Source organism: Calidris pugnax, unplaced genomic scaffold (genome assembly GCF_001431845.1).
Source record: "Calidris pugnax isolate Ruff unplaced genomic scaffold, ASM143184v1 scaffold547, whole genome shotgun sequence".
NCBI lineage: Eukaryota > Metazoa > Chordata > Aves > Charadriiformes > Scolopacidae > Calidris > Calidris pugnax.
The window spans coordinates 184,683-200,978 of NW_015091267.1; the positions used below are offsets into that span (position 1 = coordinate 184,683).

At 37.9% G+C, this 16,296-nt stretch overlaps 1 protein-coding gene across 1 annotated transcript in view; it reads right to left on the bottom strand.

Moving 5' to 3' along the window:
• BDP1 (B double prime 1, subunit of RNA polymerase III transcription initiation factor IIIB) overlaps positions 1-16,296 on the bottom strand; it is a gene marked incomplete at its 5' end in the record, with an annotated part of 51,215 nt that overhangs the window by 14,665 nt on the left and 20,254 nt on the right. Inside the window, 17 exons of the mRNA XM_014960544.1 lie at positions 1,164-1,200; positions 1,496-1,612; positions 3,092-3,482; positions 4,450-4,667; positions 5,693-5,909; positions 7,437-7,627; positions 8,162-8,381; positions 9,049-9,164; positions 10,646-10,856; positions 11,417-11,604; positions 12,029-12,245; positions 12,992-13,119; positions 13,595-13,820; positions 14,628-14,710; positions 15,112-15,271; positions 15,855-15,931; positions 16,105-16,249. Coding sequence (XP_014816030.1) covers positions 1,164-1,200; positions 1,496-1,612; positions 3,092-3,482; positions 4,450-4,667; positions 5,693-5,909; positions 7,437-7,627; positions 8,162-8,381; positions 9,049-9,164; positions 10,646-10,856; positions 11,417-11,604; positions 12,029-12,245; positions 12,992-13,119; positions 13,595-13,820; positions 14,628-14,710; positions 15,112-15,271; positions 15,855-15,931; positions 16,105-16,249 — 2,942 coding nt within the window. The remainder of the gene's footprint in view (positions 1-1,163; positions 1,201-1,495; positions 1,613-3,091; positions 3,483-4,449; positions 4,668-5,692; positions 5,910-7,436; positions 7,628-8,161; positions 8,382-9,048; positions 9,165-10,645; positions 10,857-11,416; positions 11,605-12,028; positions 12,246-12,991; positions 13,120-13,594; positions 13,821-14,627; positions 14,711-15,111; positions 15,272-15,854; positions 15,932-16,104; positions 16,250-16,296) is intronic.

Below are 16,296 nucleotides of genomic sequence, written 5' to 3' on the forward strand. Positions count from 1 at the left end.
ACAGACAGCAATTCTCATCCACTAAAGTCAAACTATTTTAAAAACACTGAGCAGCAACATTATTCCCTTAAATGGTGTAGAGGGTAGGGGGTGGCAAGGTGTTGGCAGCAGGGGGGCTTCCCTGGGCACAGCCGGTTCCACATGACCCACCACAGGACACAGTTGACCTTTGGGTCCCCCCATTTAAGAAGGGGAAAATGTTGCATAGCAGTGAAGAGGGAGGGAAAGAGTGTCAGAAACAACCCTGCAAACACCAAGATTGTTAAGGAAGGACGGGGAGGAGGTACTCCATATGTGGGAGCAGAGACTCCCCTGCAACCTATGAAGGAGCCCTTGGTGGAGCAGGTAGGTATTTCCTGAAGAAATTGCACCCTGTAGAGGGCCTATGGCGGAGTAGACTTATTCTGAAGGACTACAGCACATAAGAAGGACCCCATGCTGTAGCAGTTTGTGAAGGACTGTAACCCATGGGAAGGACCTCACGCTGGAGCAGGAGAAGAATGAAGAGCAAGAAGCATCAGAGAGGAAGTGTTGGAAACTGACTGCAACCCCCATTCCCTGTCCCCCTGTGCCTCTTAGGGGAGGAGGCAGAGGAGTACAAAATGAAGGCATGAAGTTGAGCCTAAGAAAGTCAGGAGAGGAAGGTGTTTTAGTTTTTGTCTTTGTTTCTCACCATCCAACTCTGTTTTATTCAGCAATAAATAAAATGAGATTTCCCCAAGTTGGGTCTGTTTTGATAGGTGATCTCCTTGTCTTTCTCTCAACCCAGGAGCTTTTTCATTTTATTTTCGCCCCTCACCCTGTTCATGAGGAGGAGTGGGAGAGCAGTTGGGTAGGCATCAAGCAAGCTGAAGGTAAGCACTTGCAAAGTTTCCTCTTCTGCTGGTACAACTAACCACAGCATGGGAAAGTCACAGACAGGACATACAAAGGGCACATTCTCACCCTGGGAACAGAACCTTGCAATGCTTGGTCACCCTACTTGATAGAAACCAGTAGAAAGAAAATGGTTTCAGTCTCCTCCATAACATAAAAGCATCCAGTATCTCATGAGGAGTTTCTATTTTATAAGATCTATAAACCCCCCATACTTTCAGCAAGAGTAACTACATACTATGAGCAAGTTGACAGGAAAGATATGGACAAGATTGTTTCATATCTACCTTTGTCCACCTCTGGATTTTCATGTGCGGCTGTTTCCTTAAATAAAATGAAAAACAGTATCAAAGTTCTATTAAAAAATGAATCCATAATTTGAATTTAATGCTTACAGGCAAATTCTCTGCCCAAAGGTTACCCTGGCTTTGAAAGGGTATTTTAAAGGCTGACAATATTTGCTTTCATAGTTTTCCCATAGCTGTGTTCCTCCTATCTGTGTGGGACAGGTAAGAGTCTATTAAGTTATACTGTTACAAGCAGACATGGAAACCAGACACTGTCCACGTAGCTTTGTATGTACTATGACACAAAACAAAACAAAAAAGGACATTCTTACAGCTGTTGAGGTGCTTGCTTCTTCCTCCTTTTGTACCACGGGCTGGACAGCAGCATGACAGAGACTTTCAACATCAGTAACCACCTGCACATCTGGCACATTCACAGATATTTCCAGCTGTAAAAATAATTTTAGAAGTATTTCACTTCATCAGCCCCAAAAGAAAATCTGTCAAATGCAAATTTTTATAAACCACATACATTTACCAGATCTTGAACATTTATTGGGATCCTTCCCAAAAATCAAGTCTTATAATATATACCTTCTAAGAAGGCAGCAGTTGTATGAATTGGAGGCAGAACTAGTAGTGCTGCTTGTAACTAACCAGAGGCATCAATCTAAGACCTTGTTTATAATTGCTAATTCCTCCACCAAACTAAGTTAAGTGGCTGAGATCTTTCATGGTGGCTGTTTACCTCAAATGGGTTTTGTCAGTTTTCACGCTCTTTCTGCTTTTATGTCTTCAGGAAAGAAAAATTGCTCAACCCTTTTTCCAAAGTAAGGTTAGGGAATACACACCCACCAGCCATTTTACCTTTTTTATTTTCTTCTTTTTTTTCTTTAATACTGTCTTTTTACTGAGAACTTCAGACACATGACATTTTCAGAAATGAGGACTTGAAATTTGGCAGAAAGATTACAATATTTCCAGTGAGGTTCTTATGAAAAGCACTGCTCAATCTGGGGAGCTTTCAAAGACTTGCACTTTTACAGATACTTTCCACTGATATATTTAAATTTGACAACAACTCAGTCCTCAGGTATCTAACCATATCCCTTACTAGTACTCATGGCTCCTGTGTGTTAAACCAGGAAACTTGATCATCATCCCCATAAGTAATATATTCCCCATCTTTGAAACTAAGAGATTCAGCAAAACTTTCTGTGCAACAACTTTCCTGTCCATTATTTTCTTAGAGTCTCCCTTGGTGTTTTGACTGACTAAATTCTCTTGCTGTTTCACTCAGAGAAACAAACAGTGTGATTAACTCATGAGACCAAAAAACAGGATTTCAATGGGAGAAGAGAAGTAACAGTAAGCAAGAAGAATCTGAATGAATGGAAAGTAGTGATGAACACCTGAGACATGAATGGAATAGGTTAGATAAACAGACTTCTTACATTCTTTCTATTTTCTCCTTGTCCCACGTGAGAGGGGAATGAGCAAGTAGCTGTGTGTGTGCGACAGTTAAAGTTTCTTGGCAAAGGGGACACCATATACAGAAACATTTCTGTCCTTCTCTCATTTCCTAATATTCAAATGTAAAATTGAAACTCTCATTTGTTTCATCTTGGGCCTCAAAACATGTAGTAAGCATGGTAGTCTGTGCCTACATTCAATTCCAATAAACAAACTGGTGAGCACCCTGCAGACCTATATACAGGTCATAAACATAATGGGACCTTAGACTGATGTAGTATTTTGTTCAAAACCAAGGACATTTGCCAAGTAACATATCCCTGCTACTTGCAACGCCATTCTTAACAAATTAAACTAAACTGGAATAAAACCCAAATATTCAGAGATGCAGTATTATAAAAGCTGGTTAAGCAATCAAAACAAAAATACATCTGCAGAACCCAGCTAAGTGATACCTCCTCCATGGTTTCCTCTATCTGAACAGGAACAGGTTTTGGAGATCGAAGACCTATAGGGACAAACACTGGAGCTTTGTTTACTTCCTCTGGTGCAAAGCATTCATCTTCATCGTGAGGCTCAGAGTCATCTGTCTCCTCTTCCTCCTCCTCTTGAGAAGCCCGGAGGGTCACCAAGGTTATCTTTGAACTTCTGTGCTCCTTACCAGATTTCTTTCTATGTGTAGTTTTCAAACTTTTGCCTCTAGTACCACTCAGTTTAACTTCTTGCCTTTGATTCCCCTTCTCACTGCAATCAGCCTCACATTCAGAGGCAGAAGAAGCAGCAGTTCTTAGCTCCGAGACAGGTTTTGGCAGTGCTATCCGTTTTGATGACCTTCTGGACTGCTTTCTAAAGTACAAAACAAAAGCATGTTCAAAAAACAGTGATGTCTTAAGACATTCCAAAAAAGAGGTTACACAAATCAAAACAAACTCAATGAATAAAAGAGGATCATTGTGACCAACAATACAATCTATTTACCTCTTAATGTATAGCGACAAAAATGCATTCACATACTATCTAATCAGAAATTCTAGTTTCTTCATGTATGCACATTGTACTGATTGCAAATGTTTATTAAGCAGTTTCAGAGTGTTAGAAAGCTGCACAATTAAATTTACAAGACACAGAATTCTTCTGTTAGAAAAGGCTGAATTAATTTTCATTTGGACAGACATGGAAGTCACATGTTTCCATGTCAATGTAACATTTCCAGTACTCTTTGCTAAAGCTATGCTAGGAGCCCCAAAATGTAATGCTTTGGTTGATCAGACTAATATCTAGAAACTAGAATTGTCAGATGATGACCAATTATCTGCTCCAGTTTCTCAGGCAGCAATCTCTTTAATAACGAGGTGCTTACTTTTTCTCTCCTCAAATGATGGGCATGACGGCTTTTAGTACTAAAAGTAATTCTAAACTTTGCCCAAAAAACATCCTGGAGGGTAACACATAGCCACAGAGGACACTTCCAGCACAGAGTTTCTGTTTAGGTTAATCCCAAAATCCCAGTGCCCTCAATATGGGTACTTCAAAGTCCTCCCCTTTAAAATCAGGAATTCCTGTTGAAACCAAAGGTTGGTCCTGGGATGGGCTGGTGGAAGTGCTCACTGTGTTCATTTCATGAGAGTGCAGGCAAGGTAAGAGACACAGGGACATCTGCATGCATCTGGTAGAATTCAGACGGAAGACACAACAACTGACATCATACATGTGCTCACATAACACACTGCAAAACTATAGCTAATAATTGTGTTTTTAAAACAAAAGCCAAAACCAATCAGTTGAGTTTTTAAGCCAGTATTATTTGTTTTACCTTGTAAGATTGTCTGAATTTTTGTCCTGAGAGGTAGAAAGCTGAGAATCATTTTCTTGTTCTACTTGACTCTCATTCTCTGATGATATCTCTGGAGATTGGAGTCTACTCTCCTGCCTGATTCTCTTACAAGATGTTTCTTCAACAGAGTTCGTAAAATCACGTTTTCTTGCAGTGTCTGACAGGGATGCAGCTTCCACCAAGTTACTGGAGCTTGGCTAAACAGAAAAGACAATTAACTACCATATTAAGTACCAAATATTTTTAACTGGTTTTGGTGACAAAAAGATTCAAAGAACTAAGTTTGGTGTTCTTGAAAACATGTCCAGCTGTCATCTCTGGTAGCTTAGGGCATTCTTCCCCATTTTCTTTAATTTCAGGCTCTATAGCAGAAGTGTCATTAGGTGGCATTATCTACGATGCCCAAGTTCCCAGTGCTGATGCTAGTTAATAGACCAAGGCTACATTCAACTTATTAAAAGCAGCAACTCTTCAGAAGCTGGAAAGATGAATTATTTTCTAAAACCACCTATTAATTTAAAGAACAATATGAGGGAAGGAATTTTTTTTTTCTGCCCTGGAAACAAACTAGGAAGGAAAAAACTACAATAGTTTACAGAACAACATTCAAGTATTATTCATCACACGGAGAGAAATGTATCCCAGAACATAAAAAAACATCAATAAGCACAGTTCTGTCATCTACGGACACTTGGCTAAAATAATATGTTAACTGAAAGGCTTTAGTGATCCATCGAGAAAATAAGGGACACCAGATAAACTTGATTCATGTATTGAGACAGAGAAGAAACTAGTCTTGGCTAGATTATACCTGTTGAGCAAATTTAAGCAGAGGTGGTCTGAACTTGTTCAAATACATTTCAACTTATAAGTATAATTACATGCATTTTAGGTAGTATCTCATGTTAGACAACTGCCTTAATTTCCATTGTTCAATGAATAACAGACACTAAATTAACTGGTAACAGTGTTAGCATGTGTTTATGATAATATAGACTTCTGACCATATAAACTGTAATGTACACTGTTATCTCAGGTTTTAGATTCTAAAGACTGTGGAATTAGTTAAGTCCATTTATTCAGCATCACTTCCAACAGCAAATTAAAAAAAAAAAAATCACATTAACCTTTCAGAGCCATATACTGGATTTCTGTGCCATCTATGGTTCTAAATACGAGAATTGAGGTATGAATTGGTTCACAAACCATGATCAGCACTTACCATCGATACACCTGTTTTTTCTAACTCCAAACACACTTCTGCATTTTTTTTCTCAGCCTTGTCCTCTTCTCTGTTTTCAGCCTCTTCAGTATAATTTCTTTTTCTAGTAACTCTCATTAGGTTTGGCCTTGGCTTCCAGAGGGACTCCTTTGGTTGATGCAAAGGTTTTGTATCACTCTGTTTACTTTCTTCTCCAGAATTTAGTTTATCAGTGGACCTACAAAAACATTTTTCAACTTTTGGTTCACAGGAACTACAAAATACACTCTACAAACTTGGTTTATTATCAAATATTTATTACTTCCAGCTAGAAATGAACTTAAGTGTTCTGCATTTGTATTTAGTTAGTTGGTAAAGTTATTAAAAAAATAAAGGAAGCAAAAAACGTGAAAAGGAGACAATTGGCTTTTCACCAATAGTGATCACCTTTCTGATTACTTCTGGACAAATCTTTTGGAAGGATAACAACATTAAAGACTCAAGGTACAGCAGAAAAGCTTCAGCTATAGGTCACAATAGGTCCCAAAAGTTAACCAAACACAGAACATTACATTAATTAATTCCAGTGCTCAAGGTACTACCACTTTTAAACAGGATGGAATTCTCACATCTATCCAAGCATATTCAGATCACTAAGACAGAAAGCTTTTAAACTCATGTTTTGGGAAAGGGCAAGAAGGATGATCCAGGGAACCACAGGCCAGTCAGCCTCACCTCAGTCCCTAGGAAAGTGATGGAGCAGCTAATCCTGGAAACCACTTCCAGACACAAGAAAAACAAGAAGGTGACTTAGAGGAGTCAGCATGGATTCACCATGAGGAGCTTAACCAACCTGATAACCTTTTACAATGAAATGACTAGCTTGATAGATGAAGGGAGAACACTAGACAGTGTCTACCTTGACTTCAATAAGGCTTCTAATACTATCTCCTCTAACATCCTCATAGAGGAGCTGTTGAAGTATGGGCTGGATGAACAGACAAGGAGGTGCACTGAAAACTGACTGGATACACTCAGAGGCTGGTGATCAGTGGCACAAAGTCTAGTCGGAGGCCAGTAACTAGGAGTGTACCCTATGGGTACTAATGTCCAATCCGGTTCAACATCTTCATTAACAATCTGGATGATGGGGCAGGGTGTACCCTCAGCAAGTTTACTCATGATGCAGAACTGTGAGCAGTGGCTGATCCACTGGAGGGTCATGCTGCCACCCAGAAGGACCTGGACAAGCTGGAGAAATGGTCTGACAGGTACCTCAAGAAATTCAACAAGGGGAAGTGCAAAGTCCTGCACCTGAGGAGGAACAACCCCAGGCACAAGTATGAGTCACACAGGTGGAAAGCAGCTTTGCAGAAAAGGACCTGTTCAACACCAAGTTGAACATGAGCCAGCAATGTGCCCTTGCAGCAATGAAAGCTAAAGGTACTCTCAGATGCGTTAGGATAAGTGTTCCAGCAAAGGGTTGGAAAGGGCTAGAAAGGAATGGATGTTCCAGCAAAGGGCTATCAAAGGTGAAGGGACTGAAGCATCTCTTTATGGGGAAAAGCTGAAAAGAGCCTTGAGAAAAATTCTGTTAAAAACTCTTATACTACCTAAGGATGCCACCTAGTGACTTTCACAGCATGTAGCATATAACAACTACAGCTCAGAGCCTACACATCAGAAAGCAAGTACTGTATGGAAACTGGAGAAATGCACATAGTTTTCAAAAAGCTTTTTTTACTCTGTCAACACGGAACTTTACCTTTCTATGGTATCCTGAATGCTTCCTGTAGCATCTGTAGATAGATCTTCCTCTGTTCCTCCCTTGCTGTGGCACTTAGGTGATTCTTTAGAGGAATCAAGTGTTTCTGACTTCGTACTTTTTAGATTTATGTCTAGATTGTCATTCTTGGCCAAATTCCCCACAAACAATACTTCCATGTCATCCTTAGACTTCAGGAAAAAAAAAAAAAACAACAAACATTAGCACAAAATACATCACCTGTGAAATAAAGCATTGTAAGTCATGATAAGGATGTTAAACTGAAAAAAAACTTTGCTTAAAAACTTTCAAGTAGTCTATGGAACTCATCACTGCTCCTTGTTCCTTTAAAGAAGGTATTTATCTAATAAAACCAGACACTATAACCAGTATAGTCTTTCATGAGCAACCACCAAGGAGTTCAGAATAAACTCAGCAACTGAAATATAGCATGGAAGTAAGTATTAATGTATCATGAACTTGAGTGAAATTTCAAAGGTTAAGTAAAGTCTTTAAATTTGTTAACAGAAGTTTAGATATTATCAATGTGTCATTTACAGAATTTTAGAAGACCTCATATTAGAGTGAAAATATTAAACAAGAATGTAATTCTTACTAGTCCCTATTAATTCATTTAAAACAGCATCTTTAGATGTCTTAAAAACAGCTGGTGTGAAACCAAACATCAGAAAGTACAGTCAGAAGTATCCGAACAGAATTCTCACTTTTGAGGAAAGTGGTTCCTCAGATTCTTCTGCCACGGGAAGGTTTTCATTTTTATGTACTTCTTCGTCAATAGGAGCAGCAAGTTCTTGTACTGTCAGAGATTCTTTTTCGCTATCTGCTATTTCTAGACTTGGTCTAGTTCTTGGAGATTCATTCATTATGAACTGTTCTGGTTTCAGAACACCCAGTTTGCCTTCTTGGGAAGTGGATTTTTCAGCACTAGTGAATTTAAAACACACAAAACAAAGATGTCACCTTACTTTGGTTAGGAGGGAAAAAAAGCAATTCTGTATTCATTAAGTTTTGAATTAATACTTATACAAGAGGATTAGAGACTGATAAAGTGTTTTGTTTAAGATCAAGAAAATTTTCTTTTCAAATATATATTTCTTATTTGGGGCATTTATGGTTAACATGTGAGAAGCAATAACAAGATTTCTTTGTCAAGGCATTTTTAACATCAAGAAAAAAGTTGTCTTGCTAACCATGCCAACATGAAAACCCCTGCAGTTTAATACAAGCTTAAGATCTTATTTTAACAGGAAGAGCAGTAAAATAGAAGAGCACACTGGGATCAATGAAAAGACAGATCTCTGACATTTACAAAATTCATATCTGTTATATGTATGATTGCTGTATATGCAAGTACAAACCAAATGAAAGAAAAGCTTGGTCAAAAAGAGCTCATACCAGATAAACAATGACAAGTAAAGCTCAACTGAAAACATACTCTGAAAACATGGGAAGAAGCTGCCTGTAGGCATTGAAAATTAAATACTGGGGAAAGACAGGCAACAAGGAACAAAAGAGTGAAACTTGCAAGGGTGTCTCATCACACACCAGATGAAAGTTTCTCAAATGCAGTTTTGCTAAACTCTAACCTCACCTGCTTTGTTCACACAGGATGTTTTCAGAAATACAAGGCACCTGAGGTGCCTCTTGCTGTTCCTGTTCCTCTTTGCTCAACACATCTGCCTGACACAATATGGCTTCATTTTCACCCTTTAATTTGCAATAAAAAAGCAAGAAGAAGAAGAGAATTAAGGAAGTTTTTGAAACAAAAGTGCATTTTGTAAAAAAAAAAACAAACAACCAAAACTGCAGATCTCTGCTATTTTCTGCATCAAGAATAGAATCACATTACATTTACTGAGAGTTGCCTGAACACATAATTCAATTTATAGGTAAGCAGGAACAGGAGTCTCCTTAGCCCTGAGGTACATAGGAGTTAGGCTCTTAAGCACTACACGCACCCAACCATTATGGGTAACAGTTTTCTATTTAGCACTCAATCAACCCTTTATTGCATGGAGCGCTACAGAAAGAAAATACTTTGGCAACTGGAAAAATCTTTGAAAATTGTACATTGCAGAGCATGGCACGGACATAACCCAAGCCACTAGAACATAACCTCAGATTCAGAAGGGCTTACTGGTTTTACTTCTACATTTGCCACACTGGTTGCACAGAGAAGCCACTCAAACACATCCCTCAGTGCTCCAGGTCTTTGACAGCTTTATTAGTACAGAGGACCATCAGACCTGCTAAGGTTCTACAGATTTGCACAGCAGATGGTGCATGGCTGACAGGCCACAGGTCTAGAACAGCCAGAGCTGAACTGCAAGTAAATTTCTCAGCTAATGTTGAGCTGGACATGGGAGGGAGGTAGGTTAGAGATGTGGTGTGCTCCTGTTCCTCTCTGGGAACGCAGCACACAAGTACTCCGAGCTCACTCTGCACAGCTTCAAGATCAAAAACCAGCTATAACAACTCCAAAAAAAGAGTCAGTCCGACAAAGCTTAGCTACGTTTGAAATCTAAGGCAAGTTTACACAACCATGCCTACATCCATGAGCAACCCACAAAACGGTTACACAGAGTTCATCACACTATAATGGCTTTTGAGCGTTTCAATACCTTTTACAGTGCCCCGTAAAGTGTATGTGGGGATACACAGTGTAGGTGAATGACTCAATTCACCTGTGTAGAGAAGTGTCAGGCACTGCAGTGCTAAAGCCAGTGAAAGCTTATCAAATTAGTATGACCGGTGGGTTTTTTTTGGTTTTGGTTCAGGGTTTTTTTGCTGAAAAATAGCTATTCTCTGCTTTCCCTTGATACTCCATCTAGATTCCTCAACACAGACTGCATTCATCCAAATAGATGAGAAAAAAGTGCTATTTTTTATGTATTGCAATACAAACTACATTTTTTATTCTACAGTTTACCTTAAATGCACATAATTCTTTTTTCCTGTCATGAAGTCCAATCAAAATCAGATTCCCATTCTTCAGAAGACATTAATAGTACAAGTTGTAGGCTTCACTGACACCTCAACATACCAGACCAGGGTTTGAGATTTTTTGCTATCTAGTATGGTGTCTCAGCTTCAGCAAATGCAACTTAAATTTTCTAATTTAACTTAATAAAATAGAACTTGCAACTTGGATCCATACTTTTGGAAGTCCTAATTCTTATTAGACTTACAATGACAGTGTTGGCAGACTCATCTTTTTGCAATGCCTGCTGCTCTGCTTCAGTCTTTTTCTCCCTCTCATTTTCTGATATTTGTAATTCCTTCTTTCCAACAGCTCTTCCCAAGTTTGGCTTGTACCTCTGGAATCTACTCCGCACCAGCTGAACAGGTTGAGGAGGTATTTTTTTACTTCCTTCTTCAGTGGTATTTTTGCTATCAATGCTAAGTCAGACAGGAAAAATAAAAAAAATGAATTACAAAACTTAATACAAGAGTATGTGATTCATGAACTCAGATTCATTACATTTACATATAAAATACAGCTGAGTTTTTAAAGAAACCATGTAAGCATAAAAGTTCTGCTGACTTTAAGTTAAACCCAAAACTTTTGTTTCAGCAAAAATTTCAAAGCACTGGTCTCCTACCTACTTCCATTACAGAATTAACTAACTTGCTGGAAGCATTAACTTAATGTCTGCTTATTACTGTAAAGCCAAAGCAATTTTCACATGGTTTCTCTGACAAGCAAACTAGTATTCCTCTGCTTACATAAAGTGAATCTAGTGTTTCAGATGACTAAACAGTTGTAAAACGAATGCTCGCTAATTTAATGCCTGCATAGAAGTAACTAGAACCTTAGTAACACTAGTGTCAAAACCACTGAGATTTTGTTCAGTATTTCGATAGATTTTCTTTGCCAGTTAGCAATCCATTGGCACAATGATTTCCTTTAAAATACTTTCATTGTTACAGTCAAGACATAAAAGTAGCTAAGGTCTTACCTTGCGTTAGCAGTTGAGGTGTCATCTTGGTTCATTTCCGATAGACAAAACTTGAGTTCACCATCCTCTAATCTTGAAAGTGTCTTTGGCGACTTACAGCTTGGTCTCTCAGAGACCTCCTGAGAGTCAAATGACTTCTCCTTTCCTAAGGGTTCCAATGGTTGCAGAACTTCATGTTTTCCTACTTTCTGAAAAATATAAACACAAGAACCAGAAAAAGTCATGATACTAAACCAAAAGGAGACACTATGATGTCCACAAAGTTTGGTACTAATCACTCTCTTAAGTGTTTCCTGCAAAAACTTCTCTAACTGCTTACTAATAATTTCTTAGTCTTCCCATGACAAACATACATTCTTTTCTTTTAGACAACATAGCTTGAAATCTAAATTTCTTCTTTGCCATCTGTAACAAGAGATACAGAATAGAGAATATTTTTCTCCTCACATTCAACCAAGTGGAAAGCACAGGGGTTCCCATGTAAAAAATTTTAGCTTTTGGAAAAATTGTTCTAAAAAAATAATTCACTTAGTAGTTTTTAAATAATCAGTTTTTAATTTCACAAACCCAAAAGATCAAATATAACTAAAGGAAAAAAAAAAAAAGCCTTACATCTGTATCAGGAAGGATGTTACAGTCACTGTCACACTGTGTCAAATTTTCTTCCTTTTTGGTATCTTCCTGTGATACACCTTTATTATTTACATCCAGCACTTCCTTTCTACAAGTTGTAATTCTTAAATTTGGCTTTGGTCTCTGGAATCGACTCCTCAGTAGCCGAGCTGATGATACAACAGTTTTTTCCTCCTCCTTCTGAGGACCAGACTCCCTACAAAAACAAACAAAAGAACAATCAAAGGCAGGGGACAACAGTGGTTCCCCAAGTCACACATGACATACTTGAACGTAGCTCTGCTAAACACAGTAGCCAAGTATAAAAATCCTTCGCTTTCTTAGAGCAATAAGTTATGACACTGTGAAAAAAGATCCAATAACAGCACATCAAACATCACCAAAACCCTGGTGTATCTTATAAATAGGTGAGAAAAAGAAGTTAAAAATAGATGCCATTTCAGAACTGCAACGTCCAGTCACACTTTGACAGGAATATAAACATTTTATAAATGCCTTTTTTTCTGTCTAATCATGTTTAAAACTACCTGGTAGATTTACAGCACAGTTGTTCGGGGTTTTTTTAGAGGACACTTTAACAGGAAATCAAACCCTATACTCAAGTATAAATAAGCACATAAGGATGCACTGTTAGGACCAACATGGAAAAGAGAACCACAGGAACTGAGCATCAGAAAAACATACTAATTTGAAAACTGGGCTCACAGTCTAAATATCAAATTAACATCCAACAGCACATATACTTAATGCTTTTGAGCTCTTGGGGGTTTGTTTGTTTAAGCCTAGTATTGTTTTGATTAAACATGTCATTAGCGATTTAAAACCTGGAGCTGAATGTAAAAGTGTAGATACCTAGAGATAATAATGGTTTTGAATCATCTCTTTCCTCCATTTTGAAAAACCTGTTTCAAGACATCTGACAATCCCTTTTCATTTTCATACCTTTCTGCTTCTGAGGACTTTTCTTGGGAACACTGCCTTCTGCGTACTAAGTTCATCTCAGAATCTGTAGAAACATTCCCTTCTAGTATCACATTGCTTGACTGAGTATCTTCACACACCATCACATCCTAAAAGGAACAAAAGTTTCACTCTATTAAGATGAAAGATTTGCTTGACTTCTCTTTTAGAAAAGCAGGGGAAAAGTTTATTCTAGCACCTCTCAGAAAAACAGAAGAAGGTAACACCATTAGATAATTTAAAAGTTTGTTATTTTTCTGTAAGTACACTTTTCTATGTACTTTCTAGCTGAAGTGGTCTCTTTTCCAAGAAACCTTTAGCTCCTGCACTTCTCTTTTCCAATCTGGTATCACTAATAAGTGACCACAACAAAGTGAGATATAATCCATCTACCCATGGAAAACAGAACCCAAGTGCAAGCATGAGGAAATTTCATGACAATTCGGTTTATACTGAAAGAATAAAAGAAGCATGCAAAGGCTATGCTTACAAATTATGTAATATGCACCTAGATCTTTGTTACTAAAGGCTTCTACTTAGGACCCAGCAGAACAGCATGCCTAAGTGACTGTTCAATAAACTTACATTTTTGAGGCATGGATCATTGTTTTCACCATGTGTCACACCTTTTTCTACTTCTTCACCTTCCCTTTTCTCCTCTTCAGCATCTTTTTCATCTGTCAGGTCTTTCTGCCTTGCAACACTTCTTCCTAGATTTGGTTTTGGTCTCTGCACTCTGCCTCTCTTTAGAGGTGTTGGTTTCAGCACACTCTGCTTGCTGTCTTCCTGTAAACCAGCTGTTTCATTAGATCTGGAAAAGTACATAAGATCCATTAGTACATACCACATCTGAAAGCGAGAAGAGTCTTGGAGAAGTGATATTTTTTTCTTTTATTCATTTTAAACAGTTATTAACACACACTTATCTAAAAATGGAGCTATACTTTACTAAATTAATGAAACAATAAAGTTAGAAGTGTATCTGCTAGAGACTGAAAAAGTACCTGACAAGTTTAAACTTATATTTGCCCTGTTCTTTTTCTTTTCCCACTGGAGACAGGATACCACGCTAGATAGACCTTTCTCTGCCCTTTAATTGCTCTTCCAGTATTCCTAGTTGGTCTAGAAGCAGATGGACCTAATTTAATGAAGGGTTAAAAATAACAAACATTCATAAAAATATATAACTAACTTCACAATCTTACTAACGTAAAAATGTCAGATGCACATTACAACTGTCTGATGCTTCTATGTCTTTTTAACCTCAGCATCAAGTTACATAGCACGTTAATTAAAGAAATAACTTCTAAAGTATTTTTCTGCCAAATTATGAAACCCAGTTTATCTCCCTCCATCCTCTTCAACTATCCCCCTTTAAAAACAAAAGTTATGGGTTTTTTTGAGTTGCTGTTCTGCTTTGATTTGGGTTTTGGTGTTGGATTGGGTATTTTTGTGGGGGAGGGTAGGCAGGGTAGGGTGGCTTTCTTATTTGTTTGGTTTTTTGGGTTTTTTTTTTTCTTTTTTCTGTAATTACTACACTATGTAATACTATCAGAAGCAAGAAGGATGGCAAATTGCTGGAGAGCAGCATATGTCTTCTCTTTTTTCACATACTTACCGAGACACTGTCTCCAGGACTTTATCATTTTTCTCTGCAGCTTCTTCATTAGTAGCATCTGACCTATTACTTTCATCAGTATTCTGAGTAGAAATAGAACATTAAGACATTAAGTCTCCTACATTTATAAAGTACGGATTTACCTAACAGACCAGGTAACTGTCCATAACAGAATACAAAATAGATAGTTTATGACAGACACAAGCAATTACACGATACATTTCACATAGCCAGAAGGTGCAGTAAAATCCAGATCTTACACACAAAAGGTTATTGTCATCTACTGTTTCTGTGACAAGCTCCCAGCTTAGCTGAGGCCCCTAAGCTGTATCACATTGTAATTGCAGGTTAAGCGAATAGCTGACTCCTGGTCATACTCAGGGGAATGAAAGAAAAAAAAGAAAAGAAAAAGATAACATTGCTGTTGCATCCAGCAGGTTTTTAGCTAACACATTATCTCCAGTTACCTCACTCTATTAAATACCTTTTCGGTTTCTTTCTTGGGGGGTGGATGGGACATTTTGTCATTTCCTGCATCTTTTCCAGGCTCTTCTTTCCTTCCAGACGCTCTTGTAACATTAGGCTTAAATCTCTGTCGACATCCTCTAACTACTGCCTTTGCAATTACAGTTTTTTCATGTTCTCTGCACAAAGTAAGCACAACAGTGACATTTATTGCATTCTATTCAAGCCTATATTTTTTTCAAATATAATATTAAATGACTTGCACAGCTTGCTTTACTGGAATTAGGCTTTCTTTGGAAGAATTTGGAAGGATTTGCACAAACGTTTCCCACATGACAACTAAACTTTCTTCAGGCTTACAGAGTGTGAAAACTCCGTTTATCTACCTATTAAAAAGACACGAAGTTATCACACAGGTGAGGAACCTAACTAGATTGCATCCATACCTGCTTCTGACACTGGTAAAAGCAGAGTCATTGTGGGAAAAAGGCGAAGCCATAGTTTTCACTTCCATTCCTTCCCCCTTCCAAATTCCAAGCATACATGGTATACTGCATAAAAAAACGCTTTCCCAGAAAAGCAGTCCATACCTTATATCATAGTACCATTTGATACCATCCAAGAAAATGCCAAAGTCAAATTTAAGATTTATGTTAAAATTTCAGAGTTATTGTTGTCTTCTTATAACAACACTATATAGGATAAATTAACAATTCTAGTCAGTTGATTCCAGGAGACTGGAAAAGGTATCTCAATACTTACTCAGATTTAGTATCCAAATCTGTGTTCTCTACTTCCATGGCTTCATTTCTGTTTCTTCTACTGTCTTCCTCAGAGCACTGGAATTGAGGCAATGAATATTACTCTTGAAAAGTGTACAGTGTTATTCTCAGAAGTGTACAGTATTATTCTCAGAATAATAATTAGACTGCAGCTGGCCCACAGGATCAGCATTGGTCAACATGGATACAGCATCAAGCACAGCATATTAAGCAATGTTCCTCCTTCTGACCTTTTCATCTGTATTCACAAGGTTTGGAGAAGAAGTCTCAGCCTCCATTTTCTCTTGGGTTGCTATTTCTCTCCTTGCAGATGATCTCACTAAATTTGGTTTAGGTCTTTGCAAGCGCCCTCTGTCTGCTGGCTTTTCAGTTTTCCTTCAGATATAAAAAGAGGTGGTATATATTATTGTCAAAAAGAAACT